This window comes from Setaria viridis, chromosome 9 (genome assembly GCF_005286985.2).
Source record: "Setaria viridis chromosome 9, Setaria_viridis_v4.0, whole genome shotgun sequence".
Lineage (NCBI taxonomy): Eukaryota > Viridiplantae > Streptophyta > Magnoliopsida > Poales > Poaceae > Setaria > Setaria viridis.
The window spans coordinates 52,830,998-52,856,129 of NC_048271.2; the positions used below are offsets into that span (position 1 = coordinate 52,830,998).

At 45.1% G+C, this 25,132-nt stretch overlaps 6 protein-coding genes across 7 annotated transcripts; 3 read left to right on the forward strand and 3 right to left on the reverse strand.

The window, feature by feature from the left end:
- The first annotated feature begins 311 nt into the window (after positions 1-311).
- LOC117840891 (uncharacterized) lies at positions 312-2,823 on the forward strand. Its single transcript, XM_034721427.2, has 3 exons — positions 312-526; positions 695-991; positions 2,606-2,823. Exons 1-3 carry the CDS (start codon positions 509-511, stop codon positions 2,651-2,653), a joined length of 363 nt encoding a protein of 120 aa, XP_034577318.1. The 5' UTR covers positions 312-508; the 3' UTR covers positions 2,654-2,823.
- A 146-nt stretch (positions 2,824-2,969) lies between these two features.
- LOC117840890 (uncharacterized) lies at positions 2,970-4,881 on the forward strand. Of its 2 annotated transcripts, none has more exons than XM_072291219.1 (4): positions 2,970-3,958; positions 4,145-4,183; positions 4,420-4,516; positions 4,619-4,881. In XM_072291219.1, the coding sequence occupies exons 1-4, from the start codon at positions 3,608-3,610 to the stop codon at positions 4,699-4,701; spliced, it is 570 nt and encodes a 189-aa protein (XP_072147320.1). In that variant the 5' UTR covers positions 2,970-3,607; the 3' UTR covers positions 4,702-4,881. The 2 variants fall into 2 exon arrangements, with proteins under 2 accessions (XP_072147320.1, XP_034577317.1); XM_034721426.2 differs by having other exon boundaries at positions 3,532-3,958; positions 4,432-4,516.
- A 3,898-nt stretch (positions 4,882-8,779) lies between these two features.
- LOC117840888 (cyclic dof factor 1) lies at positions 8,780-11,440 on the reverse strand. The gene is made up of 2 exons (XM_034721425.2): positions 11,115-11,440; positions 8,780-10,197 (listed from the first exon to the last, which is right to left on the reverse strand). The coding sequence occupies exons 1-2, from the start codon at positions 11,220-11,222 to the stop codon at positions 9,019-9,021; spliced, it is 1,287 nt and encodes a 428-aa protein (XP_034577316.1). The 5' UTR covers positions 11,223-11,440; the 3' UTR covers positions 8,780-9,018.
- Positions 11,441-15,802: 4,362 nt separating this feature from the next.
- On the reverse strand, positions 15,803-19,955 carry LOC117838849 (probable glucomannan 4-beta-mannosyltransferase 4). Its single transcript, XM_034719029.2, has 9 exons — positions 19,388-19,955; positions 18,613-18,711; positions 17,533-17,785; positions 17,209-17,319; positions 17,008-17,144; positions 16,797-16,910; positions 16,513-16,712; positions 16,219-16,416; positions 15,803-16,091 (listed from the first exon to the last, which is right to left on the reverse strand). Exons 1-9 carry the CDS (start codon positions 19,877-19,879, stop codon positions 15,926-15,928), a joined length of 1,770 nt encoding a protein of 589 aa, XP_034574920.1. The 5' UTR covers positions 19,880-19,955; the 3' UTR covers positions 15,803-15,925.
- Positions 19,956-20,308: 353 nt separating this feature from the next.
- LOC117838853 (uncharacterized) lies at positions 20,309-22,261 on the forward strand. Its single transcript, XM_034719033.2, has 3 exons — positions 20,309-21,556; positions 21,640-21,792; positions 21,879-22,261. The coding sequence occupies exons 1-3, from the start codon at positions 21,287-21,289 to the stop codon at positions 22,032-22,034; spliced, it is 579 nt and encodes a 192-aa protein (XP_034574924.1). The 5' UTR covers positions 20,309-21,286; the 3' UTR covers positions 22,035-22,261.
- LOC117838852 (pectinesterase 31) lies at positions 22,089-25,080 on the reverse strand. The gene is made up of 6 exons (XM_034719032.2): positions 24,811-25,080; positions 23,945-24,049; positions 23,770-23,847; positions 23,075-23,262; positions 22,681-22,854; positions 22,089-22,488 (listed from the first exon to the last, which is right to left on the reverse strand). The coding sequence occupies exons 1-6, from the start codon at positions 25,078-25,080 to the stop codon at positions 22,317-22,319; spliced, it is 987 nt and encodes a 328-aa protein (XP_034574923.1). The 3' UTR covers positions 22,089-22,316.
- Positions 25,081-25,132: the final 52 nt, after the last annotated feature.

Sequence of the window (25,132 nt, forward strand, 5' to 3'; positions counted from 1 at the left end):
CGATCTGTGAGGAAGCTATGGCCGGTGGGCCGGGTGAGTCACCGGTCACGGGTTTGTGGGCCCAAATCGGGAGGCAATCATCAAGACACCACAGCATGTCACCAGCTGGCCGGCCGCCTGCCCGCCTCCGCAGACACGCGTGGTGTGCAACGGGCAGTCAGAGGAGCTCTCCCTCACGGTCACGGCACTGACGAGCCAAGATTAGCAGGAAGATTAGCCGCTAAGTCTGCCGTGGGCACTCACTGTTAGCTTGATACCAGCTGGATTAGCATTTCCCTTTTTTCTTTTTGCCTTGTCATCAGCCTATATAACGTCCAGCTCGTCGTCCTCTCCTTCCCCTCCTCTCCTCTCAAAACAGTCGCTGTGCGGTGCCCGTGCCTCGCGAAGAAGACAAGTCCAACACTGTTGCTGCGTGACTGCTGAATTTGCTCCACAGCTTCATCATCAGGGACGACAGGGGCCAAGGAAGACACCAAGAACAGGAGGGAGAGAAAGCGAGAGATCATCCATGGAGAACCTAAAGGAGGTAACATCGATTTTCCATCTCCCTGAATCCTTGCCTTCCTGTGAACAAATCCTTTCTTGCTTCCCGGTTGCTTCTTGAGGAGCTTCGCCTTCGGATTCCTGCTGCGATCCGTATGTCCACGAACTCGTTCTCACTGCTCGCGTGCGTGCGTGCGTTTGGTGCGTGCAGCAGCGGGGCCAGGACGCGGCGGGCGGCAACGGCTGGATGACGGTGCCGGCGTTCGGGGACTGGGACATGAAGAACGGCGCGCTGCCGGACTACTCCATGGACTTCTCCAAGATCCGGGAGATGCGGAAGCAGAACAAGAAGGAGCTCTCCCGCGCCAGCCTCGGCGGCGACGACGACCTCGCCCAGGCCCAGCAGCAGCAGCAGCGCAACCAGGCGCAGGCCAAGGCGCAGCCTAAGCTCGGCCGCCCCGCCGACGACCACCGCCGGCCGCTCCACGACCGCGACCACTCCCCAACGGTAAGGCTCCCCTTCCTCCATGCGCGTTCACTTCTCTCATCGTGTTCACCAGACGGTCAAAATCCCAAGCCTCATTTCAGAATCGCAATCCAAATTAAAGGCATCCTTTTCATATATTTTCGCGCAAATCCAAAAAACTTGCATTTTCGATTCATCTGATCCTTGGTGAAGCGCAGAGCAATAACTAGTGTAAAGATTTTAACTTTTTATCATGTGACAGGAGTACAGAGTACAAGTTTAAATAAACTAGTCCGGACGAGTCAAATTATCAAAGGAGACAATGGAGTTAAAAAACTATCAAGTGGCAAAACCAGTTCTTGGAATGTACTGCATTGCAACACAGTTAGCACTTCACCACTTCGTAGGTAGCACAGCTGCAGTCTGTAGAAGCTCAGTTTCCCATTCTGAAACAGATTTTTCGAAACGGTATAATAGTAGTGGCTAATTAACAAACAGCTACCGCGTGAGGTTTCAGGGTCAAACTCATATTCCAAAGCATTGGTAATCTTACATGGACGGTGGAACTGAGCATGTGAATGCGCGTAGGAGAGCAACTTGCATTTACGTGTGGTAGTACTAGGAACTGGGTTAATAGTTAATGTCTTAAAGCAATGTTCTCTAGTAACTTTGAGGATAGGATGCTCTGCAAGCTTGATCGCTTTTGCACTTTTAAAATGCTGGTATATCCTTTTGTTTAATACTATGAGGACAGGATTAGAAGACAGTGGAGTCAAATGGGCTCACTGCAGCTCCCTGATGATTCCTCTAAGTACCAGCATATACTGTAAATTGTGGTTGTGATAAGGCGTAGCAACTAGAGCAGTGTGAATTAAAAATCTGATTCGCTTCTGAATGCAGGGTTTAGAGAAATAATAACATGAAAGATGCAAAAACCTCCCAATTATAACGAACTATTATTAAGAGTTCTACTGAAATATGATTCAATAAGTTAGATGATAGGTTCATTGTGACTGCTGCCTACTACCCGAGTTGGGGTCGGAGTTGGTTCAAACAGAAACGGCTATAGATTGGTTTGCTATCTACTGATTGGCAAGGACGAATCTTCTTATTTTCTTAATCATATTCTCCATATCTACATGCCTTTAGAAAGCTGCGCTGATGTATTAGTTGTGTCACTGTCCAGAGGGGAATCTTAGGGAAACTAATGATGGGTCATGGGTTGAGTCAGTTGAGGGGATAAGCAACATTCAGGTTGTAGCTTGGCAAAATTGTTGAATACTATGCAGCAAACTAAAGATTAGTTGGCAACAAGCTAGAACATTTTGCTACAGTTTGTTGGCGTGTTTGTAGTATATTAGTAGTTCCTAAAAAAAAATAGTATATTAGTATCTCTGTTTCCTTACTTTGTTGCTTGTGACAATGGAGAATTCCCTTCCACAAAACATAATTATACTCATTAAATTAAATCACAACCCAATTGCTGCCACATATTCAAGGGTGCATGTACTTGTGAAATATCAGATATGAAATTGTACGATTAACTGAAACTCAAACAATCGCACATTGAACTTTTACTTCACTGTTGTCAGACATCTTTCTGTGTAACATTGATCCATGCATCTTGATTACTGATCTGAAATTTTGTTGACGCAGGGAGGGAAGAAGTTTCTGAGCTACTTCCAGTGCTGTATCAAGGCCTGAAAGAGGAAGTGCTGCCACTGCCTGTTCTGTGTGAAAGCACAAAACATGTGAGCAATTAGGTCTGGGTTTTGTTAAGTATCCACAAAAGTGTGTAATATATTTGTCCTTGTATGAAGAACAAACCAAACCAGTTTATGGGGTAAAAAGCGGTCTCCTTGTACGCGTCGTCATCGATTAGTTTGCGACTTGTGGTACAATGTTACCCTGTAATCTACTCCCTCCATCCCAAATTATAAGTCGCTTTGACTTTTTTGATACATTCACTTTGCTATGTATATAGATATAACAATATGTCTAGATGCATAGCAAAATGGATGTACCAAAAAAATCAAAGCGACTTATAATTTGGGATGGAGGGAGTAATATATTGGAGGGAGGATTGGCATCTGCTCCATCTTTTTTTCGTTCGAGTGAGGGCCATAATTCGTTTGGATTGGTTTTGGAACCACGATGTGAAAATATATGGAAAGAACAAGGGATGACCCTGCTCTTCGCTCCAATTTCTCTGCTCTGTCAGGATTCTGCAGTGTGTTATACCATGTTATTCAGTGTGCTGTGTTGGTCAAGCTGGATAGGGCGAATTGTGCATTCTGAATTGGTGCTGTTTATTTGAAGCTCAGTTAACACTTAACACGCTCTAGCTAATTAGATAGATGAAAGAAACAGGGGGAAATTACTTCACAAACACAACGGTTCAGTTTAAAAGCTACATTCAGTTTGGATTACAAATTTTTCCCAATTTTATAAACCGGGATTGAATTGATCTTTTGAAATCAACGATATTCCAAGCTTGCATACGTGCCCACACTCAGGCGATAAGACCTGGACTTCTCTTTTTCTATCTTATCCGGATAGGGCCCACTTGGCAGCCTCTCAAAAAACCCCAAGGACGCTGAACCCTGCACGGCTGCATCGCCCCACACAGCGGCTCATCGACGAGGGCACGAGGCAGCGATGGTGGGGCGAAAGCCGATGCGCCGCCGCCGAGATCGGCAGCCGCCGCCTCCGCCGCAGTCCTTCGGCGCGACGGCTCGCCCGACCTCCCCGCGCTCGTCCGCCTCCGCCGCCGCGGTCGCCGCCGACCTGGACGAGCTGCTGCTCACGGCGCCGCCGTCGTCGGCGTCGGAGCCCCGGAGCTTCCCGTACGCGGTGAAGCAGCAGTGCTGGGAGAAGGCGGAGCGGGTGCCCGGGCGCGACCCGGAGAGGTGGCGCCGCGACGCGCTCGGCAACATCGTCTTCCGCAAGCTCGTCGGCTGCCCCGGCTGCCTCTGCCACGACTACGACCACATCGTCCCCTACTCCAAGGTTCCAGCATACTTTCGTGCATGTTGGTGCGAAAGCCTGGGAATCCAACGGCTCCTGGACAGCAATAAGACTCACTAGTCACTAGTGTCTAGCACTCGAATATTTTTAGTGCTTCTAGATCGTATATGCGATTTTGTGGTGACGTTGTATTGTATCAGCAGATCACTGACCCCGTTAAATTGACAGGGCGGGAAGAGCACATTGGAGAATTGCCAGGTTTTGCAGGTACACCATATCTATTCTGTTCTGCAATTGAGAATTATTTGAAGATAAAATCACAAATATTCAGTGTCCTTAGACAAAAAATTTCTAAATTAAATTATGCGTGATTGAAACAATTCGCCTGTGTGATATCTTGTTGGAAAAGCTGTATGGCAATGACAATTGGCAAGTAGCATTACTAGTGTGATGGATCTGTTTCTTTTTTGAGGGCAGAAACCCACAACTGATGACTGATGTAGGGATTCATGCAGGCTACAGTGAATCGATCTAAAGGCAACAAGACTGAGATATCCAAATCCGAGCTCATACAGAAGAGTGCATATTGTAGGGTTTCAGGTAAATAAAATCTACCTTAAATGGGTTTTGTTTTAGTGAAGTATTTAGTATTTTAGTTATTTGGGTTCTCAGCTTGCTAAGTAACTTTTCTGTTATCCGCAGGACGGGATATGGATCTTGTTGAACTCTCCGCCTATGGAAATGTTCGGCGAGGGCCAGATTCAGGGGGCTGTAAAATACAATGAAGTACAGAAGTAGATATATCTGAGGAGTTCTGTTAATTAGATTGAATTAGGTGCATGAATCTGAATGGAGAAATCTTGATTAATTGTTCTCTCAAACACGTCCAATTATGTCTGTACTATGTATCTTGATGCTTCAAGTGATTTATCTGAGAACAGCAATTGTGATGTCTTTTGAATCAATGATTTTCTGCATTCAGACTCAGTAAACCTCCCCACCCCCACCCCCACCTCCAAAAAGAACTGCATAGCCCATCGACGGATCTCTGATGAAGACCATAGTTTGGTACCCATCCAACTAATAACAGGCTAAGTGGGTAATCTGTCTGGATTCTGAGATTTGAACATGTGCAGGGCGTGGACTGCGAGCCTTTAGATGACTACACCGACCTCCCAATGAAAACCTTTTCTTTTACTCTGCAGCATGGAAAGTTTAACATCATATGAATTATCTGGAAGCACTAATGGCAGTATGAACTATACATAATGTGAACGTTTAATTCGATTTGATGTTGGGATCCTGACAGACATCAATTGATAAGTTGCGTGCTTGGTTTGGATGTTCTGTTGTCCTGTATACTCTTATAAGTTTTCACTTTATTTTTTGTAAATGCTTCATTGATTTTGTCATGTATTTGAGAAACTTCTGCAATTGCCGCTCACATTCCAAGGATTGATTATCTAGAATGTTATATGAGTTGGGGTCAACTTAACTGTGCTGGACAAGATCATTCTTTTTGACATTCCATACAAAGTTCAAAAGTGTGGTCAGGTCAGTCATGTAGCAATGCATTTTGCTTCAATTGCGACATCACAATTAATCTCATTTCTTGCACTTTTCTGCATATTTTGTTTGCAGGAGTGTGTACACTGATACTGCAATCTTTCCGCATGAATTGATTGATCTAGCATTTGTATCCACAGATGTATGTGTGGATGAGGACGCATGAAGCCCTATAATCTTAAGTGACAACACACACAGAAGCAATATCCGTATCTGAGCCATGATGATGCCAATGAAGCGACAATGACTGGTATTATCTTGAGATTTTTCAGTATGTCCGGAAATCTTAACGGTTTTATACCATTGTTTAAACTTTAAACCTGAGCATGATTTTAGGCCTGTCCTGAGTCTCAGTGTAGTGTAACCGATCGCATGTTTTCTATCATTTTGAATAACACAAAAGTGTATACTTCTGTTGTTGCATGACAGTGTGAACATATTTGTGCCTTTTATGTTAAGATAGTCAACAAATTATGGCGTATTTAACTTTTGTTAATTTATATTTGTTGATTAACCAAGTTGGTTCAATAGAAATCAGTGTTGTTGATATCCATGAGACTGTGTCAGATATATTACGCCATGTGAAATCTAGATATGAAACTCACATGCTTAGCTTTACCTTAGAAAAGAAATGTGCTATGTGCGTTGCAAAGTGTTTTAAAGTAGTGCTACAATTGCTGTAAAGACCAGTGGAACGGTTTGCCTAGCAGCTCTTTTCCATGTTAATTGGCAGGTGCCAGGATTAGATAGACAAAGCAAGGTCTCCAAGTCATAGTCAGGTTACAACCTAGAACTTTACCAGTCAAATTTAGAACCATTCCATATCGTGCACATGTGGAAAATAACAAATGATAATTCATTGTCAAGGTCATTTTGGGACCTGGAACTAGCTTAATAAAGGCAATTTGATGCATTCAGATTAGAAACCTTCGAAGTTCCTTTTTATTTTAATTTTATTGTTCATACATAGATAAGGATGGAATTAAATATTTACCAATTCCATACTCTGGATTTTTCGTTGTAATCAATACTCCTGAGAGTTATCTGCTTAAACTAATTTGTTTAGCATGCTTGTTCTGTTTCCTGTTTTTGAGGATGATGTGCCCACTGCTCTAACTGCGACCATGGTGGGTTAGTTGAAATCTCATTGTCATCTATCTTTTTCTCTTTTTCCTTTTTTAAAAATTAAACTTTGACTTCATACATAAAATAACTTTCAAAGCAACCATGATGGATTTGTTAAATACTTGTTGTAGTCTAGAAGGTAGGTATTCTCTCAGTGACCAGTGAGTCTACTTTAGCATTCCAGTGCAACTTTTGCGTTACGTGCCTTTGATAGGAAAGTGCACTAAAAAAGTTTGCCAAAGTTAATGTCCTTAAGGTTTTAAGCTGCCAATGGTATGTAGACACCAAAAGCCAACTGCTTATTGGTTTGACTTTTAAATGTCAAAAGGGATCATTCACTTGTTTCATAACATGGCCGAAAGTCACGATGATAAACATGGTGCGTGCCCAATAATTGAGAAAAGTACGGTTTCCCCTGTCATGTTTTATTAGTACAGAGAGTAATTCCCTACAAACGTATCACATTAAACATGTGTTTTCACCACCAAAAGATTGCTTAGAAAGGAATGAAAGTCAGAAGTGTGGTTTAATCAGAACTATGCTTAATTAGAAAACCTTTGTCCTTATTTTCAAAAAAGAAAAGAAAACCTTTGTCCTTTATGCTTTAGAAGTTGGGGAAACAGCATCTTTAAGCACATTTTTCTTTCCTAAATTCATTTATTGATTTTCCATGTCTTTACCTGAGTTTTTTTTTCCTTTGGGGGTGCAAAATCAGCATTTTCTCTTAATAAGTATACTGGATATTAGATGGACAATGGAAGTTCTGATTTAAGGTCAAACATGCTGGCATATTAAAGTGGTTGACAATGGTCTGGGTGGAGTTGGCACTGCCAGATTTCAATGAGTGAAACTTAGGATGAGTGGTGGTAATAATGCATATTATGGAAACATTTTAAAGGTTGGAGTGTTACCTAACAAATGGGAATGTTTGTTTACTAGTAGTACCTACCAGCGTATGTTTCATGATGAGATGGGTACAGGATTTTGTTCGAATCTATGGTTCCCAAATTTCAAGTTTCAGCTAACGAGAAATCCGTTAAGCAAACCTGTCTGTGTCATACTTTAATGTCAACACACATGGAGGAGATCCAACTGAAGAATATCAAGTTATCAATATTACAAATACTGCTTATTTGACATTGTAAAATGAGATTTTGACTAGAATATTTTTAAATAAAAAACGGAAAAGGACAAACCTGCTGTGGATCAGTTAAAGAAAAAGCTCAGCAATTAGGTTTAAATGCACTGGTTATCTTTTTTTTGTCACAAACAGACACTTTTTGCCAAATTAGAAATTAGACTTTTTGCAGAAGCTTCTATTTCTTTCTGATCGTGTGGCTGCATCTTGAATACCAGTCTACACTTATCAGATATTCAGACGAGAACTTGCGTGAATTGAATATTTTTTGTGACCTTGTTTTCTTATTGGCTAGATTTTTCCGCAGGACAGTTGGCAGTTTGTGTGAAGGCAATAATATATTCATCTTTCGCATTTAAGGTCAGTGGGACATTCAGTAGTTGTCTATCGCTTTCCCACTTTCTTCTGTGCCTTTGTCCACTTTTTGCATCACTTTCATGATCCAATTATCTCAAATAAAAGGAATAAAGAAACAAAGGATAAGCCGAGAAGGAAAGATACTGACAAAAAAAGGAGAAAATTGCAGCGGAGCACCCTGAACTTGCTTGATTGTCTCACCTAGACCCTTAGGTTGCAGTTTTCTTTAGCTGTTCCTTGAACCTGCATGGTTGTCTCGCCTAGCTCATTGGACTGCTGTTTACTTCCTCAACCCCTTGAATTGCACTGTTATCTCGCCAAAACTCCCAAATAGAAGCAAAATTTAAGGAGCCTGGGTGAGAGAAACAAGCAAGTTTAAGGGGCTAGGTATGTCAACTACACAAATTTGAAGGGCTGAGGGTGCAAATTGCTACTTTGGAGGGCTAGCTGAGACAACTGCGCAAGTTCAGGGCCTATGGTGCAATTTCCTAAAAAAAAAAAGACTTGGATGCTGTTTCTTCAGCACCTGCCAATTCCTATGGAAAAAGAAATAGACAAATGGAAATGAGCTGGATATATGCTCAAAAGTATCAAATTTCCAAGGATGCAGTGGACCACTTTTGTTCACTGAAATGAGCCAACAGCCAGTTGTTCTGATGCTATTGCTGAAGAACAAGTTTGTAACCAAAATTATTATATTATTTATCCACAAATAAGAGAACTTGCTCTCTCTATCCGTCCCCAACCCATATAGCTATCTACAAATATCTATTGTTGTTACAAGGTCCACTTGCAGCTACGAGCTATGTCATACACTCCATTGCCCATACCTAGTTTACAGTCCTCTAATGTACAAAATTTCAGCTGTACCATGATAAATGGTCGGTCTTTATATCATTGAGGCTTAAGGTGATACTTAAGATCCCTCCTGGAAGGTCAGTGAGCGTGAGAGCGCAGCTGGGTTCCCCTGCAAGAATGGCAAGCTGTTGATGACTGCGTGAGTTGCTGTCTTTGCCTCTTCCTTCTGCTGCTCAAAAACTCTTGCAAGCTTGCACCCTCTGCCATCTTTGCTCGCCTTGTCGCCATTGATTCCAATTAGAGACAAGATGGAACTCCTGGCCACCTCATCTGCATCATCGATCCGGATTGTCTTTGGCACCCACACCTTGCCATGTCCTTTGGTATCTCCTTCCTCATCACAGTCTCTAGAGCGTTTTCCTGGCGTGAAGCAATTGGACTTTGTGGATGCTGGAGAAGCAGTGCTAAGCGGTGAAGCAGACTCAGACTGGGAGTGAGGAGGCCATGGGGTGTTCCAAGCTCCTGGAACCATACAACCCCAGTAAGCAGCAGCGGCCGGGTAGAACGGAATTGCGATGCCCGAGGTGTAACAGGCAGGTGGTGGTGCGCAGCTAAATGGCCACATGGTTACCCCGTTCATGCCTGGATGTGGAACAACATTTGCAGATTTATCTGCTGTAACTTTCTCCTTTTGGTTCGAGTCTTCTACCTTTGCAGATCCTTCAGTGCAAGAACCAGCTGACCGGTCATCGCTGCTCTTGATCCGTGTTATTGGGACAAGTTTCTCCTTTAGGTGCTTCATCTGTTCTGTGAGGTCCAAGGAGGACATGTCGGAGCCAAAGCTGAGCACTGTGCCATTAGTCTTGGCTGCTGCACAGAGAGCATCAATGGGCAGAGCAGCCCTGACCCTCTGAAGGAAGTGGGAAGTGGCCGATGCACTCTTGCTCTTGCGCCGCCCTGCACCCACAGGCACGTTGCGCATGGCGCCACCAGCCGTCCAGTACCTCTGGCAGTTCTTGCAGAAATGGCGTGGCTGGTTGATGTTGTAGTTGTTGTAGTAGCAGAACTTGGTGTCCATGCTGTTGCACCGGGGGCACGGCAGGATCTTGTCAGGCTTCTTCAGCTTCTCCTTCTGGTTGGCCGTCTCGCCCTGCTGCTGGTCTCCTGATGACTTCTTGGTAGCTGATGAATCTTCAGTGTCCGCAACCTCCTGCTGCGGAGGTGAGCCCGTGGAGTCCTGAAGGGTGTTCTCTTGTCCCTTCAGTTCAGTCGTGCTGCTGCCACTTTGTTGTATGTCCTGCAACCATGCAGATAGTCTTGCTGAGTTCTTGTAAAGAGTGTTCAAGTTTTCAGTTTTATTGTTGAAAATTAGAAGTTCAGACCCATGGATAATTGCGCCGGTTGGATCAGTGACTAACAAAAATCTTGTCCCCGAATCCTGACAGCTAAGAAAACAGCTGTCGATGTAGTATGAATTTATGAACTTCTATTACTAGAGCATGGTGATGTAATCGATGCGTATTAGTTATTACACGGCATATATGTTCTAAACTCAAGCTTAAGAAACAAATCAAGGGATGTTGCAATCTGTGTAGTGGTTGATATAGCTGCTTCTGGAGCCCAGTAGCGAAAGAAAAAGATACGAGACGCTTTCAGCAAAATCTTTGGAGGCCAATCAGAAGAGGCAACAAAGCAATAGGATTAGTGGTTCAAATTTTTATATAGATTGATCGTGCAGCACCTTTGAATAAACTGCTACTGGAAGTTTCTTCGGCTGACAAAACCATGCCCATAACTTCAACGAGAACATCAATAACGCTGTTGCTATCCTTGAAAGGGGTGGTACAGACTACAGAAAGAAGGCAAATTTGCTTGCTAATGGAAGCCAAAAGTGGCAAACGTGCCTGCTTACACAGTTACCTACCAATCCAAAGCAAAAACAGAAAGAACGTAAAATTCAACATCCTATAATCAACTGTAAATTCCATGAGTTGCCATGATCAAACCGGGGGGGAAAACAGAATAATTCACCACTTCCAGACTCGAGAAACCAATATAATCCCCAGCCAGAATTCAACACCCAATTCTGATTGACCGGATCACTGCGTCCAAGCACATACTACCACCACTTCCTCCAATTTCACGTTCCCCGCCCATACGAAACGCGGAGGCGTCAAATTGTACGGAGAAAAGAAGATGTTCGAAGGCACCAACCTTATCAGCCTCGCCCACGGCGGCGGCGGCCTCCGGCACGGGGATGGTCTTCCCGAACAGCTTAATCAAGCCGTCTCCGCCGCCGCCTCCGACTCTGCACTCCGCCATCTCCCCGTCGTCTCACTACTCACCACTCGAGCTCTGTTTCTCTGCCTGCGTTTCTTGGGAAATTTCTCGCGGCGGTATGATTTATTTCACCGCATCGTACCGTAGCTGCAAAGAAGGGAGAAGCGAAGCAGCCGCGGCAGGAGGGAGCGATCGCTCTGCGGGAATGAGATTTTATCTGTGTCCGGATCGATCTGCTGGGCGCGGCCCCGACGGCAATGGGGGAATGGATAGTTTTAAGGAGCGCGGGGTGGGGGGTGGGGGCCACGTAGGCGAGCGGGCGGCGGTCGAGAGCCACAAGCTTGATTTGTGGCCTCGGGGGTGCGGTTTTTTGATTCTCCGCACTATCTCGCTTTTGCCCCTAGGTCCCTCTCAACCCACCTGACTTGGCAATCAAATCCTTCACTGCTGACGTGGACACGGAACACTACTTGCCCTTCTCCTCCTTTCCTCCTCCTTTTGCTTCCATTTCCATCGCCACCGGGTTGAGTGCTTGAAAAACAAGAGCCAAATTCATTTGGGACCTATACTTTCTGCAAATTTTGAACAGATAATTTTTTTTGAACAGGCAATTGATCAGAGGGGGTTTTAAAATTTGAGGTTCGAATTGGTGCCCCTAAAGATCACCGTCGAAATTTTACAAACCTAGGAATTGAATCAAAGATGGTTGATGGCGACATCTAGACTTCGGGACACCAATTGACACCCCTATTTGAAATTTATGCCCATGGATTCACATTTAAGGCCTCTGGAAGGGAAAGAGGCTCGGGTGCGTGTAGGTTGTGCTGTGATGAAATTGGTTATGAGAAATTCGTTTATGCTCACAGAGTTGGCGTGATTCGTGTTGCTTTTGCAAAAAGCACCGTGGGTTTTCCCTATAGGTAGCATAGGAAAGGGTGGAGTATGCTGCAATTTCACCACCTGTCACCTTATGCAATTTCGAAGAGCTAGTGCATGCATGTAAGAGAGACAAAACTGCTGATGTCATCCCACATGCAAAATCGTTTGGCTTAAAAATATTATAAATCTTACACCGAATATCAAAATTAAATTCCGATTGCACCATTGGATTTCTGACAATTAAAGCTTCACAACAAGATCCCACTTAACTATATTTGGAAGAACTTTTTTTCATATTTTTTTAATCAAAGTTGCATATTTTCTAGACTGAGTTCATATAATTTGTTCCCAACGTACAAATTTTTATTCCATAAGTTTGTACAATTTATTCCAGATATATACATTTTTGTTCTATTTTATGTATTCATATAACTTCGTATAATTTGTTTCAGATATATCATAAAAATATTTCACCTTCATAAAAATATCCATAAATAAATTTCATCCAAATATAGCCAAGTGTGGTCTTATTTTAAAGATTTTGTTGTAATAAGATTAATGGTGCAATCGGAATTTAATTTAGATACTCGATTTATGAGTTATGACTTTTTATAAACTTCAAAACTGCATGCATGTCGATAATGTCATCAAACTTGTCCTCATAAAGTTTGATAAAGCTGGGCCTTGTGGGCCAAATAAGAATACATATGTCATAGCTGCATAATCTTGAAGTGACATGTGGTAAATTTGTCGCCTTCGGTGATAACTAGCCGCACCATAGGAAAGTGTCGGGCTCTAAAAGAACAGTTTGAGCAAATGCCATTTGGTAAAACTCGTACATCTTTCATCATGTGGTACTTAGCTTCTGAAGGCGATGTCCCCCTTTATATTTCAGGCTGCCAAAAGAAAAGCAAAGAATGACAGTGTTGCTGATATGTTTTAGTCTCCACTTGCATCGTCTTTTCCTATTTGATTCTTTTCAGCTTTATTTCCCATAATATATTTCCTTTATTTTGCAGTTTTTTGTGCCCCTCCAAGTTTGGTTCATCAGTATGTGTCGTACGCCATTTCTGTGGGAAGGACAATGTGATTGTGATGCTGTTGTTGTCGTCGTCGTCCATATTTACACCCGCGTTTATAAGTAATCGTCCTGCGTTTCTGTTCCTTTAATTGCCAATCTATCCAATACCTGTCTGATAACACACCTGCTTCTCTGCTAATTATGTGTCAGGTGTCCCTTGTTTGAAGCAAAAACCTGCATCTGAAAGAGATTGTGCATTTGATGGTAAGATCACCATTATTGTAAGTCAGGTTTCCAAGTCCAGGACAAAACACCAACGCATGCATCGAGTATGGGACTTGAACCCATAATCTACATGTTCTGCTTTCTGATTTTTTTTCTGAATATTTTGGTTTCTGATGATGGCGGCATTATTGGGAGCGTTGCTTGTCACCAGTTGGACCTCAACTTAGCTGGCACTACATCATGTACTTTGCTTCTGTTTCGATACAATATGAAAAAACTGTTACATCTCATGTCATGTGTACGCAGGACATCCCCAGATTATGGTCCCTGAAGCTAGCTCTACACGTCTTCTCATGTCCCTGTTCATTCGGCAAACCTTTCGTGGCTACTTTGGCTAGGGTACATGTTCTGTTTTCAGGCATGTATCACAAGAAAACTGGAGGCTATTCGGCTAATGTCTGTCTTTTATGTGCTACCCCACCGTGATTCTCAGCCGTTCATTCCATACCAAACTATTATGAACTGCAACTAGGCGTAGCTACGGAGTTCCATCAACTTAAAAGTTAAAGATGGCAGTTGAGAAAAAAGGCTTATGCTTTCTCATGATACCTGGCGACTTCTTGCGCTGTAGCAAGACCTCTCCTTGCAAATTCTATGCGTTTAAGGCCTGAAGCTTCATCAGGAAACGTTGCAGTTAATTTGGCAGAAAGGTTTAACGAGTTTCTATGCTCCATGTTGATGACGTCGTGCATGCTAATTATGTCAAGATTATATATAAACATTATAATTCATGATAAACGGAAATACACTAGAAATATTCTTGTGGTGGTTATAGAATTTTTTTTCATATAGTTAGTTTATGGATCCATTCACGTCGTAGTTATTTGTGCCATAAAAAAATGCTACGTAGATTTAGGATTGGGACTTAGAGAAAAGAGTTTATAATGGACGTAGTGGTATTGCCACTATCTCCACGAACTGCCAAGATTATTTCTTTTCTGAATCTTTCGTCGAAGTGGGTTCTTCGTGGTTTAATTGGTTCCCCCCTCCGGTTGTATAAAGTCATCCCCTCCAATTACATATTTGATTCCAAGTTTCTCAATTCTTTTCCAAAAAGACACGCCTTACGATTTCTAGATACTTTTGCTTCTTTTTTTTATTGTTATTATCCCTTGCTTTCACTAAACTAGAAAATAAACTACTCTAGCATGAAATTTCCACTTGAACGAGGAAAACTTGAAACAAGGGACCTTGTGCGTAGCGATCTTTCTTTGCCATCCCATTTCGCGCCTGGTACTAGCGAGGTGAGCCTGAGCCAGTACGCTCCTGGAATCAGTTTGCAGTGTTCTTCTAAGACCTTCTCACAAGTGATACGATTGTTGGCTTTATCATGGTCAGACGCGCACATCATTTTATACTAGCATATCTCGTGCCTTTCTTGTTAATTATTTTATTGTTATACAAGTAAACACCAACTTTGGTCGGCGGATTTAGTGTACGTGACACTTTTCCATCGCAAGTACCTTTTTGTTTCTACGTGTCAAACGTTGACGATGGACCTTTTGGTCCTGGCCCCTGATTTTTTTGCATGAACCAAACGTCCAAGATATCTTACACGGCCACACACACAGGACTGATGAGACTTGTCCTAATAAAAAGATTATCCTGGCTGGAAAAGTTTTCCCACAAGCCCGTACACGTGTAACGAGCCAGAGGGCACCCCAGGCGCGTCATATCACGATACGTGCACCGAAGGGAATACTTGCTCGAGACGGACCCACCTGTCAGTGACCTGAACTGTCCGAAGCCGTGACAGAGCAGGTCACATCGAGGCCCCGTTGGTCGGCCCCCTTTTCTTTTCCTCCAATTTTCTTGCGCTCTCGTGGTACAGGGAGCGAAAAGAACGGCCACGGAAAGCGACGAGAGGGCACTTGGGTCGCGGGCATCTGTAGAAAAGACCAAATCCCCCGCAGAGAGAGAGAAAAAAAAACCCGGAGGCGTGAGAAGAACAGGTGTCAATCAGAGCAGGGCAGCTGGGACCTCATCTGCAACTAACACAAAGCGAGGTACTGGCAGGATTTATAAATCCGGGAGCATGTCAACCAAGGAAACGGGCGAGATTTTTTGGTGGCCAGTGGCCTGAAAGCGAGAGGTTTGTGTGCTTCTTGGCTGCCCTTTTCCGTGAGAGAGCTCGGGCGTTTCTTGCTCGGCCTTCCGGCCTTTTTGTTTGCTTCTCGTTTGATTGATTGCTCGCAAGGGTCGTGTGAGTCCATGGGTCTTACATTATTTGTGCCGTCCTGTAGCCGATGAAGGCGACGGCGGCGGCCCCGCTGCTGACTACTGTCTGTCCATCTACGGATCCAGACAAGCTCTCGTGGGCTGCTTGATTGAGGCTTCTGGTCCAATCCAGGCCCATACCCCAACCACACCAGGGTGCTCTCTGCAGTCAGTCCGTGCTCAGTGTTCAACGATCACCGGGCTAATCACCTTCAGCGGCTGTAAAAATGCAGAGGGCACTGGTATTCACGTCGAGCGTTTATTCTGTTCCATTTACAGAAAAAAGAATTGCATTTTCTAGTTACAGTGAGGCAAATCGGGGAAGAATGCGGCCGCTGCTATGCTATGGACAACAGGGCGCAGTTGTGCCGACGAAGCCAAACCCCAGCACGATGAAAGCGAAGGCCTGGAGGAAGATGTAAAGGTAGTAGTGGCCGGCTCCGAGCACGAAATCGTAGGAGGCGCATACCAGGAGGTAGAACGCAACCACGAGCTCAGGAACGTAAATCCTGCAGCAGAGGTCAGATCAGGCAAGCAGGATCAGACACACATTCCTCCCCCCCCCCCCCACCAAACCACTGTTCTGACGGTACGCGAAGGACACCTGCTACGTGTCGGAGTGATCGGATTGCTTACCTCTCGACGCACTCGGTTGGCTTCAACGGTGTGAGGAGAGGGACCTCAAGCTTGTCCTTCACATGATCGCCTACCTTCTCGGTGACCACCCACTCGTCCACATACATGGTCTCCAGCAGCCCGGTCAGGGCGGCGCGCATCCGGTGCATGGACATGACGTTCTCGAACAGAATCCATATTGGCACAAGATGGATAGACCTGGCAAGGATAACAAAAAATCAGTAAACATGCAAGATTAACGAGCAGATAGGGAAAGCCACTCTGGAGATTGGAGAAAGATGGGGGGCACTTTACCAAGGATTCCTGATGGCGTTCATGATGGTGATGGAAGTGGGAATGTAGAACATTCCCCAGATAGGGATGCTGACTTCAGGGACCATGACGGACAGTGGAATCACAATGCAGTAGAACAGGAATGTCAGGATGGGAGCGATGACCCTTCGTACAAAGAAGAAGCTGTACAGAAGATGAAATTTCTTCCATACAGATACGCCCTGCATCACAGGGACAGTTAGGTTGCTTACTAGTGTATGACAATGCCCTAACTCCATCAGTCAAATTAATTAAATTATGCTTGCCTTGCTTCTAACAATGCCCGGTGCCATTTTTCTGAAGAGGCTAGTAGCACCACAAGTCCACCTGTGCTGTTGATGACGGTAGGCCTTTAAGGTACTCGGGAGTTCACTCTTAACCTATACCAAAAAATTGTTACTGCAATAGATATAATGTATAGGCAGATGCTATGCTTATTGAAGAATTGACTATTGGAAACTTGCAGAAAAGACGCACCCTTATATCACCGACATACAGGAATTGCCATCCCTTGAGACTCGCTCGTACAGCCAAGTCCATGTCTTCCACAGTGGTGCGATCCTTCCACCCTCCTGCTTCACTAATTGCTGATACCCGCCACACACCAGCAGTTCCTGCAAAAGTTTCGGTCAGAAACGATTGAAAACTCAAAAGATTGCTTCTGACTGAGGCTCTTACCGTTGAAACCAAAGAAAGCATGCACAGATGAGCCTGATTCCTGCTCAACCTTGAAATGATAATCTAGCGACATCTTCTGTATCCTTGTCATTAAGCAAACATCATAGTTCACTGCAAAATTTCCCGGCAAAGGCCAGATCAGGAACATCCTGAAATCAGAATGAACAACAGTTCTCACTCCAAATTATCAACACAACCACATTATCGGTAGGCGGAAACTGCGTCCAAATATTAGCGCTAGTCAAACTAACTCAATGTCCAATAACTAAAAGTTGTACTCTATGTAATCTCACACTATAGAAAGTAAATGAAAAGCTTGCTTACCAAACTCCCAACGTGTCTGTACCAGAGCAATCTTCGGGTTATGCACAAGAAATGGTACAGTTCTTAAAAGGAAGTCTGGTTCAGGTTGGAAATCTGCATCGAAAATGGCAACAAAATCACACTCTTGGGCATAGCTATGTTCCATGCCCTTTCTCAGGGCTCCTGCTTTGTATCCCTTCCTACTCTCTCGAATCTCATATTTTATGTTGATGTTCTTGCTGGCCCAATCCTTGCATTCAAGCTCCACAAGTTCCTGCACTTGATTAAAGATGATAAAAACAATAAAGCAGTCAATTCAATGAAAACAAACAGAGCTTGTATAATAAGCTAAAGAGTGAAAAATGGATCTCTTTGGAGTTTGTTGGGAAGCTATTACTGATTCTACCAAAAATTATTTGGTGCAGCCATCTTTTTTTTTAAAGTGAATAAGGCAGCATTATTGTTAATTTATTTTGATTCACACCTACTAATTGTATGATCATGCATGTTAATTGAGTACTGATTGATTGAATATCAATGTCCTGCAGTTGACTTAAATAACCTGAAGTTTCTTCAGAAAAAACTTTTTCAGATTAACAGGCTTCACTATTAAAGTCATAGCAAATTGCTACACTTTCTGATAGCATCACACAATTGCACGCACACTCTTGTAATTCAAGTCACTAATGCTACCAGGCGACACCTAGCTGCCCTTTCAAGCTGGCTATACAAAATTTGTCAGCTCAATCAAAATCTGATGCAGATGGGCCAAATTTAATTGATCAGCATTTCGTTAATGACAGGTGGGGGAGGGGACATGGTCTAATGCAGAATTAAATGAACAGTCACATTTTGGTCTCATAGCGTGCAACATATCAAAATCGTACGACTAAGCAGTGCGATGCACATTTTTTTACCTCATGCGCTTCTGTAGCTGATTCAGTATTAGATTATCACAAGAACTGCTAGGTACTACCTGTTTGACACGGGTATCACATGAATGGATGAACTACATCTTGATCCAAAAACTTAGTGCGACTTTGAAAATGCTTGGGTCAAGCAAAGAAAAAAAAATCAGCTTATGTGCTGCAGTTTGGTTACCCTAATGAACGGATCGGTGGAATCATCCAAGACTTGGATTATAATACGGTCCGGCGGCCATGTGAGGGCACATGCTGCTCCAATGGAGAGCTTGTAGACCTGCAAAATAATGGTATACGCATCATGTTCATTGTCACATGTTGTAAATGACCAAGCACACCCCCGAGTGGCTGCTTAACATTCTGGATTCCACCAATTAGACAGATTGGACGACCTATCAGATGCTGATCGCAAGCTGCAGCTTAAGATATTGTCCGGGCTTACCTGGGACATTGCTGAACCGCATACAAATAAGACAATCTGCTCTGCATTTTGCGACGCTAGCAATGTGGGCCCCACATCATGTACCAAGTACCAACTAGCAGCAAGCATACTGTTGATTGATTTCCACATGATGACAACATCTAATAGAACCCCAAATCTCCTACTAATCTAGGCCCAAATTTAGTCCCCCCCCCCCCCCCCCCCCCCCCCCCCCTCGCTCCGACTTTCCCCACCCGGAGAAAAATGAACAACACAAGCAGCTTACTCGGAGCACCATAGAAACTCTGAACTCTATAGGACGTACTATTTACCAGCAAGAGTCGGAAAATTAATAGAAATTCTCAGAGCTAGAATCGAAGCAATGCGCTGGTAAGTGTCGCATTTGAAAGTGAAACCTCCTAATGCAAGCCAGTGATCCCGATGTTCCAACTTACAATTGCAAAACGGGTTGCGATAATAATGAGAGTCAGCAGCTATGGGGGAGCGAGAAAGCGAGCTGGAAGCGCCTCACCTCCCTCTCATTGTACATGGGGATCTGCACGAGCACCGTCGGGTACGCCCCGCCACCGCCCGCCGCGGCCTCCTCGTCCTCCTCGCCCTTGCCGCTCCCGGGGAGCATGGGCATGGGCTCCCACTTGTACCGCCGCTCCGGGACGCGCCGCAGCAGCTTGACGGCGACGAAGCTGACGATGCTCATGTAGCACACCTCGAGCACGAGCATCACCGACATGGCCAGGCACAGCCACACCGCGGCCTCCAGCGCCGGCGCCACCGCGCGCGCGCGCACAGCCGCCCACGCCGCCGCGATCCGGTCCCCCGACGCCGCGGCGGCGGCGGCGGCGAGCGCCCGCCTCCACAGCCACTCCTCCATAGCGCTCGGTTCCGGAGTTCGGACTCGGAGAGGTGGGAATCGGAAATGATGGCGAAGCGGAGCTTGCAGCAGCTGGCTGCAGCTTTCGACTCCGTTTTGAAACGGAGAGGCTTGCCAGGTAAGCTTAAGCATGGGCCTGCGCTAACCCGGATTCGCGGGCACGAGGAATAACACACACTGTTTTTTTTTTCCGAAACACACACTGGCATTTTGATATGCGGGGAATGGGAATTCTGTGATCCTTCGGCCCGTGGCATTTTGACTGTACGCAGCAGGCGAGAGGATTAACCCATTGAACACGTTGGTAAACGGTGATAATTAACGCGTGCCAAGCTGCGGCCTGGAACTGGCTGGGAACACAGAGATGGAGCATCACTGCACGATGACCTCTATGCTCATCCCAGCTGTCATCCTCACGAGCTGGGGCCCTATGCTCATTGTCTGTCTGTCTGCTGGCTCTCTGGCTGGCACGCTTGCCGTTTCCGCATCCTTTACTATTGGGGCGGCGCCGCGCCGGGGCCCAAACCCAGGCATCTCAGCGAGACAGTGACTCTATGGCCCTATATATCTGCAACTCGCTTATCTGACGAGCGCTGAAGAATCCGCTGTCTGAATAAGTTAGGTATTTGGCAATCCTGATTATTTTATGTTGATTGTCTGTCCTAACCGGTAAATTGATCTGAATGCCTCTGAGGCTGATAATAGCTCATTTTGTTGTGAATCTGAGGAGAAGATAATAATTCTAATATTTTTGGAGTTTGTTAAATAGAAATTGCATTACAATAATATGAAATTTATATGATAAATCGGTCTAGTATGGAAACATCCGTCATGATACAACAACGAATCATGAAACCATAGCGACAACAATAGCATCACACAATGCATCCATATCCATGTCATCTCCTAAAGCACCACCACCACCACTAGGGGCGGGGGCCAAGCCCAGGGGCGGCAGCGGAGGCAGGGAGGACGGAGCTGGCGGCGGGCGGCAAACGGGACGGGATCTGGGCAGGAGGTGGCGGATGGGATCTGGCAATGCGCTGGTGGAGGGCAGGATTTGGGCAAGGAGCCGGTGGAGGGCAGGATTTGGGCAAGGAGCCGGTGGAGGGCGGCAGGCGGTGGACGCACTCGGCGGCGGCCACGGGATCGAGATGGCGCGGGGGGCGGACAACAGGGACGTAGGTGTCGGTGGGGTGAGGGTATCGGGGAAAATCGCTTCGCTTGCGCGAGAAGTGCCCCCGAGACCGCGTACAGAATAAGCGGTGCCCTAGTTGTTTTCTAGATTGTGGCTAAGCGGCTTGGGTGATAAGCGGAAAATAAGCAAGACGTTTGGATGGATTTATGTTCTACGAATAAGCAGAAATAAGCGGATACAAACCAGCCCGTATCCGGCCATGAGGCCACATCCCTTCCGCCAATAGCACGCAGCGCGTACAGCAACGCCTAAACTGCCCTGGTACCCAACGGCAGCGTCCCGCGCGGCCGCGTGGCACCTGTTCGACGAATTGCCTCGCTGGCCCGGCGCTTCCCCGCGCTATGGCGTTGCCACGCGCCGCGATTTGCCAGCCGTTCTCGCCGTGCCCCGCGCTCCCGGCCTGCCGCACTTCGACCTCGACGATAGGCTCCGGGCCTAGCTTCGAGTTCCCGCGTCCGCAGCATCCCGGCGAGCAGAGCCGCCGCACGCCGTTCTGCGCTCGCGCCAGCGTCGGTGCGCCGCGGCGCGCGTACCCCAGGATCGAGGCGACGGCGAGGCGCGGCGCGCGCACGGAGAACCCCAAGGTCAGGAACCAACGGCTGCAGAAGAAGGTAAGCTTCGATGCTCTCCGTCTGGGTTTTCAGGATAAGGTCAGCAGCCACCCCCAGCAGTTAGTGACCACCGTTTCGTGCAGTTCAATGGCACGGCGACGAAGCCCAGGCTGTCGGTGTTCTGCTCCAACCGGCAGCTCTACGCCGTGCTCGCCGACGACCACAACAAGAAGGTCCTCTTCTACGGCAGCACCCTGCAGAAGTCCATCTGCGGCGACCCGCCCTGCGGCACCGTGGTAAGCCGCCGTCTTCTTCGTCGTCGTCTGAAATTTGCATCCCGGCGGGCAGGCATTTAATTTTTGAGGTGAGTTTGCATTGACAGGAGGCTGCCCGGAGGGTTGGGGAGGAGCTCGTCAGGGCGTGCGAGGAGCTTGGCATCTCCGAGATCTCCTCCTACGACCGCAACGGCTTTGCTCGGGGCGATAAGATGATGGCGTTTGAGGTTCCCGTCTCACAGCACGGGTTCTTGCCAAGATGAGGAGGCACCAGCCTTGCACTGACAGTTCACCGTAGCAGCTTATTCAGGAGACAATGAAAGAAGTTGGTTTGGTTCCATTCCATGTGATACTGTAGTTTGTATGATCCATCAGTCCTTGAACAGCATGTAGTTCATATTTCACAGCAGCCACTAAGCAATTGCTAACAAAGACAGTATGTCCGAACTCTAAACATGATTCCAGTACTAACTGCTCAGCTCTTGTTACATCCTCCGAATTTATTTTCTACTAGGTGAAGACGCTTAAGTGGGCATAATAATGTCCTACGGTGAAGCCGTTGAAACTGGGAGTTTTGTTCCCAACCTGTGGAGCAACCATGGATTCTGGACATCTGGATCGATGAAAGTTTTTACTAGGAACGGTATAGCTTCATCACCAATCAATTCTTTGCACCAAGCTACCCGTTCCGACATGCTGGATCCTGGACCGGAGCACCTGTGAAGAATGCCAGTATCAGTTGGCAATGCCAAACGTGCCTATTAAGCAGCAAGACATGAATAGCCTTAGAACAAGAACAGCTCCAGCTAGAAAAGAAAATGAGTGATCCACCAATAAACTTTCTTGATATTTTTAACTTCAAGTGACAATATTATTCAGGAATATAGAACAGATAGACAAAGCCGATACCTGTACTCACAGAAGCAAGCAGTTCGTTCATTCTCAGGTTTGTCCCCATTATGCCACCCAGCAGGCTCTATGCAGTGATCCATAAAAGTCTCTGCAAAAACAACCCTTCCGAAGGGCTCCCAGGGCCGACCTAGGTACATGTACGCAGCTTCCCCATTACCAGTAATAACACACCTAGATGATATTTTTTTTCATTTGGTAAGCTCGTTAGAAGAAGTAAAAGGAAATGGTAAACTCACATGCTCAAGGAAATATCATTATCCCCTGTTAGTGTTATGCAAGGTGATTCAATTTCGAAATTGGCCGATAGGCTCACTCTAGTCTCTAGATAATCACGTAGCAGGTTTCCTTTATAAAAGTTAAAAGTGAGAATACTGGTGGGTAATAAACTCACTTGAAGAATACAAATCCAGTTGATTCTGAAGAGGATTTCCGGCCATGAGCAGTAATATATCCTGTTGATTTGCAGTGGATATGGCAATGCTCCAGAAGGGCACTAGAATCCCCGAAGATAAAGTCATAGTTACCTTCAATGTAACAGTTTTTGAAGAACTGATTTCCACCATGCAAATGCAAAGTTTCCTGAATGATTTTGCATAGCAATCAAAAGACATCAAACCCCATGCAACATTCTTACGTGTCATAAGCATAGTACAATTCCAGTATTATATTCACTTGTGAATGGTTGAGGCCAGATATTCCTTAATCTAAAAAAATTCCAGTATTCTACTAAGCTACCACCAGGGGCGACTGGCTGACAAGTCAACCAAACAAATGTGGTTATCCAAAGCCTCGTGCTAAAGTTAAATGGTTATACAATTAACATGTATGTACCTTTATGCCATTACGACATATTAGACAATTACATTATGAGTCAAATTAAAAAAACAGATCTAAAAGATTCTATTTCTTGTAACAGGAAACTCAGGTAAGAACATTTTGCCAAAGAAGGAAACGTCCAATAAGCATGCACAATATGATGAAGCACCTAGAGCTAGAGTGCAAAAGAACTAACAAAAAGAAGAAAACGAGAGAGAAAAGGATGCCAAAAACAATGAGCTGACACAGCCAGGAAGAAAAGAAAAGTACTTGCCACCCCAGGAATCGGCAATTGTAGAAGGCACACCTATCTGCTGTCACACAGACTGCTGCTGCTTGCCCAGACACCTATAACACAGAAGTTCACATCATTCCATATTTACATCAACACTCACTGACTGATTCGATTCACCATAGCTACCACATAGGTCAGCTAGGATAATACCTGGGGAGCTGAGTTCTTAAAAATGACATTCTCTGCAATGAAATCATCCCCCTCCACAATAACTGTTGCACTGCTAAATGTTCCTGTACCAATCACTTTTGATGACTGGTGAGAGAATAGATATGGAATATGTGAGGAGTATCCAGAAGAGCACAAGGAGAAAATCATAACGCACGGACTTTGTATACACATCGTTGCTCTTTTAAAAAATATATGTCATCACTAGCAGTTTCTCGGTTTCTCCTGGCTGAACAAGACTTGAAGTTTAAGGATGTCTAGAAAAATTATTCCCTGATGAGTTGAAGTTTGTTAGAGGTGTGTATCACTCGAGTTTGAGACCAATAGTTATAATATTCAAAAGCCACAACCGTTTTGATCACCATGGCACACTAATGCTTTCATAAGGGATACAAAATATGCAAAAACCTCACTTCGGCCAGCAATAGATCGTGTCCAAAGCTAAATGGGCACTAGAAGTACTTAAAAGTCAATACCCTTTGTGCAGCATACTGTACCTGTTCAATGCAAAATGCACTGGTCACCTTGACAAACACTCCCTCCGTCCCAAATTGTAGGTCATTTTGACTTTTCTATATACATAACTTTTGCTATGCATCTACATATAGGTTATGTCTAGATACATAAGAAGCCAAAACAAACTACAATTTGAAACGGAGGGAGTAATATTTTTCACATCAAAATGACATGATTGTTACACATCTAACGAATAGCAACCCTGGATAAGTGAGACTTTAACCAGGCAATGTTGTAATTTCTCTTAGAGATAGCACATACATGATAGACTATCTATTCAACTCTAAGGTTCATGTCTGATCAAGCAGGAGGCCAGCCAGAAGGGGCACTACCTGGGTATGCTTGATGCGAGTAGCCATGTTATCCCAACAGATCACAGTGTCCTTTATTTCTGATCCACGGAAGGTGATGAAGCTCTTGGTCCTGGGAATGTGCACTGGTTGCTGGTGCAAACCAGGTGCAATCCTGATGATAGTGCGAACTTGGTTGTTCAGTGGCACAGCATCCACAGCATCCTGCACACTTGCAAATGAGCCAACTCCATCATAACCAAAGGCTGCTAACTCGGGAGACGCTACAACTAAAACCCTCCTATCCTCCATTGCTCCTTAGTTTTCCAAGTCTTTGGTTGTTGAAATATTTTGGCCCGTAGAA

Coding starts and splice junctions, on each gene's coding strand:
- LOC117840891 (XM_034721427.2), top strand. Junction 992..2,605: donor ACCGCGACCACTCCCCAACG/GTAAGGCTCCCC, acceptor TTGTTGACGCAG/GGAGGGAAGAAGTTTCTGAG.
- LOC117840890 (XM_072291219.1), top strand. CDS start 3,608: ATGGTGGGGCGAAAGCCGATGCGCCGCCGCCGAGATCGGCAGCCGCCG. Junction 3,959..4,144: donor ACATCGTCCCCTACTCCAAG/GTTCCAGCATAC, acceptor TTAAATTGACAG/GGCGGGAAGAGCACATTGGA. Junction 4,517..4,618: donor TGCATATTGTAGGGTTTCAG/GTAAATAAAATC, acceptor TGTTATCCGCAG/GACGGGATATGGATCTTGTT.
- LOC117840888 (XM_034721425.2), bottom strand. CDS start 11,222: ATGGCGGAGTGCAGAGTCGGAGGCGGCGGCGGAGACGGCTTGATTAAG. Junction 10,198..11,114: donor CCGTGGGCGAGGCTGATAAG/GTTGGTGCCTTC, acceptor GCATGGTTGCAG/GACATACAACAAAGTGGCAG.
- LOC117838849 (XM_034719029.2), bottom strand. CDS start 19,879: ATGCTTAAGCTTACCTGGCAAGCCTCTCCGTTTCAAAACGGAGTCGAA. Junction 17,320..17,532: donor ACAGACACGTTGGGAGTTTG/GTAAGCAAGCTT, acceptor GAAATTTTGCAG/TGAACTATGATGTTTGCTTA. Junction 16,713..16,796: donor CGGGCATTGTTAGAAGCAAG/GCAAGCATAATT, acceptor CCTGTGATGCAG/GGCGTATCTGTATGGAAGAA.
- LOC117838853 (XM_034719033.2), top strand. CDS start 21,287: ATGGCGTTGCCACGCGCCGCGATTTGCCAGCCGTTCTCGCCGTGCCCC. Junction 21,557..21,639: donor ACCAACGGCTGCAGAAGAAG/GTAAGCTTCGAT, acceptor CGTTTCGTGCAG/TTCAATGGCACGGCGACGAA. Junction 21,793..21,878: donor ACCCGCCCTGCGGCACCGTG/GTAAGCCGCCGT, acceptor TTGCATTGACAG/GAGGCTGCCCGGAGGGTTGG.
- LOC117838852 (XM_034719032.2), bottom strand. CDS start 25,080: ATGGAGGATAGGAGGGTTTTAGTTGTAGCGTCTCCCGAGTTAGCAGCC. Junction 23,848..23,944: donor TTAAGAACTCAGCTCCCCAG/GTATTATCCTAG, acceptor TCTGTGTTATAG/GTGTCTGGGCAAGCAGCAGC. Junction 22,489..22,680: donor GCTTGCTTCTGTGAGTACAG/GTATCGGCTTTG, acceptor CATTCTTCACAG/GTGCTCCGGTCCAGGATCCA.